The 3,667-nt window shown below is 44.0% G+C and overlaps 1 protein-coding gene across 1 annotated transcript in view; it reads left to right on the top strand.

Moving 5' to 3' along the window:
• The window catches only part of LOC106816038 (retinol dehydrogenase 11-like), a 5,733-nt gene that overhangs the window by 976 nt on the left and 1,090 nt on the right, over positions 1–3,667 (top strand). The window contains exons 2-4 of the mRNA XM_014820583.1: positions 1,130–1,285; positions 2,486–2,614; positions 2,933–3,140. Of these exons, the coding sequence (XP_014676069.1) occupies positions 1,130–1,285; positions 2,486–2,614; positions 2,933–3,140 (493 nt within the window). The remainder of the gene's footprint in view (positions 1–1,129; positions 1,286–2,485; positions 2,615–2,932; positions 3,141–3,667) is intronic.

Raw genomic sequence — 3,667 nt, 5'->3', positions numbered from 1 at the left:
CTCCTACGCTGAGATAATGAGCGTTGAAAAACTCGGTATTTTCGCCGAAAACCGACTCGAGATCATGCAGTGTTTACTGCCTTTGTATGGAAGACCATTACCGCCAAAACCTACCTATTTTAATCGCGCTTAAAATGTATTTTAATCACGCTTAAAATGTATTTTAAGCGCGATTAAATTCCAGCCAATCAGAACAGTGGTTTTTAATCACGCTTAAAATGTATTTTAAGCGCGATTAAATTCCAGCCAATCAGAACAGTGGTTTTTAATCACGCTTAAAATGTATTTTAAGCGTGATTAAAGTGTGTGTGTGTGTGTGTGTGTGTGTGCGTGCGTGCGATAGTGTGCACACGTGTGTGCGTGTGTGAGTTGTGTGAATGTGCGTACATGCGTTCATGTGCGTACCTGTGTGCGGGCGTGTGTGTATGGAAGGCCATTACCGCCAAAACCTACCTATTTTAATCGCGCTTAAAATGTATTTTAATCACGCTTAAAATGTATTTTAAGCGCGATTAAATTCCAGCCAATCAGAACAGTGGTTTTTAATCACGCTTAAAATGTATTTTAAGCGCGATTAAATTCCAGCCAATCAGAACAGTGGTTTTTAATCACGCTTAAAATGTATTTTAAGCGTGATTAAATTCCAGCCAATCAGAACAGTGGTTTTTAATCGCGCTTAAATTCGATTTTAAGCGTGATTAAATTCCAGCCAATCAGAACAGTGGTTTTTAATCGCGCTTAAATTCAAATAAATAGGCTTAGAATTACAAAATTTGCATTCACCCGGCGACTAGATTTCCTCATGTTTTTGGTAATTTTCGTCTTACTCTCCCCCCTTGCACAATCTAATTTTAGATTGCCTAGAAACGGAGCTCAAAAGCGGTAGGTTTTGGCGGTAATGGCCTTCCATATGTGTGCACGTGTGAGCGTGCGTGTGTGCACATGTGTATATGCTCCTGCCTGCAGACTCGTTCAAAGATTACTTAAAGATTTAAATAATTCAAGTATTAACCAGCAACGTGGTTTCACATGTCACAAGTTTCCAGTCAATGATCCCTGCCTGATGCGTGACTGTGCTGTACGCGCGATATTAAAGTTGTTGCGCGGACTAATATAGCTTTGCTTGCAGCGTGGGTGGGACAGTTCGCGCAGACTGACGAGGGCATCGAGATGCAGTGGCAGGTGAATCACCTAAGCCACTTCTTGCTCACCAATCTGCTGCTGGAGCGCATGAAGGCTTCCTCTCCCAGCCGCATCGTCAACGTGTCGTCACGTGCGCATGCGTGTGAGTGAGTCTACGTGTTTCATATACCGCGCGTTGTGCATATAGCGACAATGACTCTAACTTATAGTATCGCAGCAGTGGGAGGGAGTTTTTGCAACGGAAAGAAAAGCTGCTGAGTATTGTTGCCGGAGTAGTGCATGTTGCTGTATGGTGAAATTTGGAACGTCATAAGCACGCCCTTTCAATGAACCCGTGACGCTGTGGGCGTCGTTTTGGATCAGACGGGGCAAGTCGTGATCATGGAATTTATAGCTTTTATGGTCTGATGAGACGTGATGGTGGGGTAATTTAACGGTCCAACTGCTGCAGCCTATTGCTCACGACCGATGGCATGTTTCAGTAATACCTATACCTTACTAATCGCGTTTTTATCGTAAAGCCTCCTTGTGTTTGGAAATTTGAAACTATAATTCCCCTACGCTGATGCAACTCCGATCCGGTGGGGTTAAATCAGTTTCATTAAGTTAATTTATTAAATTATTAAGTTAAATTAGTTTCATTAATTTTTTATCTCAATTAGTCACGCCTAACAGACCATACACTGAGCCTCCACTTACAGAGGTGGTATGGGTTGAGTGTAGAGACGAACCACGTGGGAAGGTGGGGAGATAAATTGGGTTGGATAACGGCCAGATGGGAAGGTGAGAGAGGATGAGGTTGATGGAGAAGGGTGGGGTGGGGAAGGAGGGGAAGGTCGGGGAAGGGGTGAAGTTGGTGGATAACGATTAGCTAGGGGAAGAATGGTGAGCTTAGTGGATGATAGATAGGGGGGGGGGAGTTGTTTGGGAGGTTGGTGGGTGGTCTTGTATCGGTAGCCAGGTCATGGAAGGAGAGGTGGGTAGACGGCGTGGGTGGAGGGTGGTGATGTATTTGGTGTGGGTTTTAACCAACCAAAGGAAAGGAAGTGAAAGAGAAAGAGAAAAGAAAAGAAGAAAAAAAGAGAGAAAAAAAAAGAAAAGAGAAAGAAAAAAAAGGAAGAAGAGAAGAGAAGAGGAAGGGGGAGAGATAGGTCCGAATGTTTGGGTGGACGAAGGCGAGGCTAAAATGACTAAGTATCACATAGATCACGGGTGTTTTCAGTGTACTAGTAGCTTCTAAACAGACGAGCCATAGTTAGAAGTAGTAAGTTAATGAATGTGTGATTAGTGAACAGGGTGTAACATTCGCTCATGAGATACGAACGCACACCTCTGCCTGCAGGGGCAAAGTCGTTAGATATGGAGGCGATCAGGACTGAGACGGCTGCGACTCACAACAAGTACATTGCCTACGCCAGAAGCAAACTTGCTAATGTGCTGTTCACCCGGGAACTTTCAAGGAGACTCAAAGGTGTTGTATACGCTCACTAGCTGAACTAGAGAAGAGAGCAGGCTGAGGGAAGGAATTGCTCTACTTACTTAAATAAAGAAAGATAGAAAGAAAATAAGAACGAACGAAATAATATATAATTAATTTTACTTATTTACGTATTTATTTATCAATTCATTCTTTTTTATTTATTAAACTGTTAATTTATTTATTCATAATAAATTAAATAATTAGTAATTATGAGAGTGAAATCTCGCTTGTGGTATAACAGCAGTAATATTTACTAATGGCAGCGAGATGGTTGTTGGTCACAGTCATTCTTACTGCTCGTTCTCGTAGGCACGGGAGTGACGGTGAACGCACTGCACCCTGGTGGCGTGCAAACTGAGCTGGGACGCCGGATGCCGAAGCTGATGCGATTCATCATGATCGTCCTTCTCTTCCCGATACTGCTGCTATTTGTAAAGACTTCCCGCCAGGGGGCTCAGACGTCCATATACCTGGCCGTGTCTGAGGAGGTGGACGGAGTGACCGGTCACTACTTCAGGTAGTGACAAATTATTGAAAGTGATTCGATGAGCTTTGCACTTGCACGAGAAACGATCATAGTTTCGCCTTGCGATAAATTCAGTCGTGTTTCAACGATTAGCGATCGTGATTGATCTATGTCCGTCACTCACTCATTCATTCACACTCACCTAATCACTCACTCATTCATTCACACTCACCCAATCACTCACTCACTCACTCACTCACTCACTCACTCACTCACTCACTCACTCACTCACTCACTCATTCACACTCGCTCGCTCACTTACTCACTCACTCATTCACTCACTCACTCACTCTCATTCACTCACTCACTCGCTCACTCACGCATGCGCGCGCTCACTCACTCACTCACTCATTCACTCACTCACTCATTCACTCACTCACTCACTCACTCACTCACTCACTCACTCACGCCCGTAGGGAAGGGGGTGCGACGGGTGCCCCCCCCCCACCACACACAGGCTGCGGAGGTCCACTTTTTTGCAGAAAAAATAAATTTTGAAGTTCAAACATTTAGAGAAA

The sequence above is a fragment of the Priapulus caudatus genome, unplaced genomic scaffold (genome assembly GCF_000485595.1).
Source record: "Priapulus caudatus unplaced genomic scaffold, Priapulus_caudatus-5.0.1 Scaffold1267, whole genome shotgun sequence".
NCBI lineage: Eukaryota > Metazoa > Priapulida > Priapulimorpha > Priapulimorphida > Priapulidae > Priapulus > Priapulus caudatus.
This window is presented reverse-complemented; position numbering and strand designations above follow the sequence as displayed.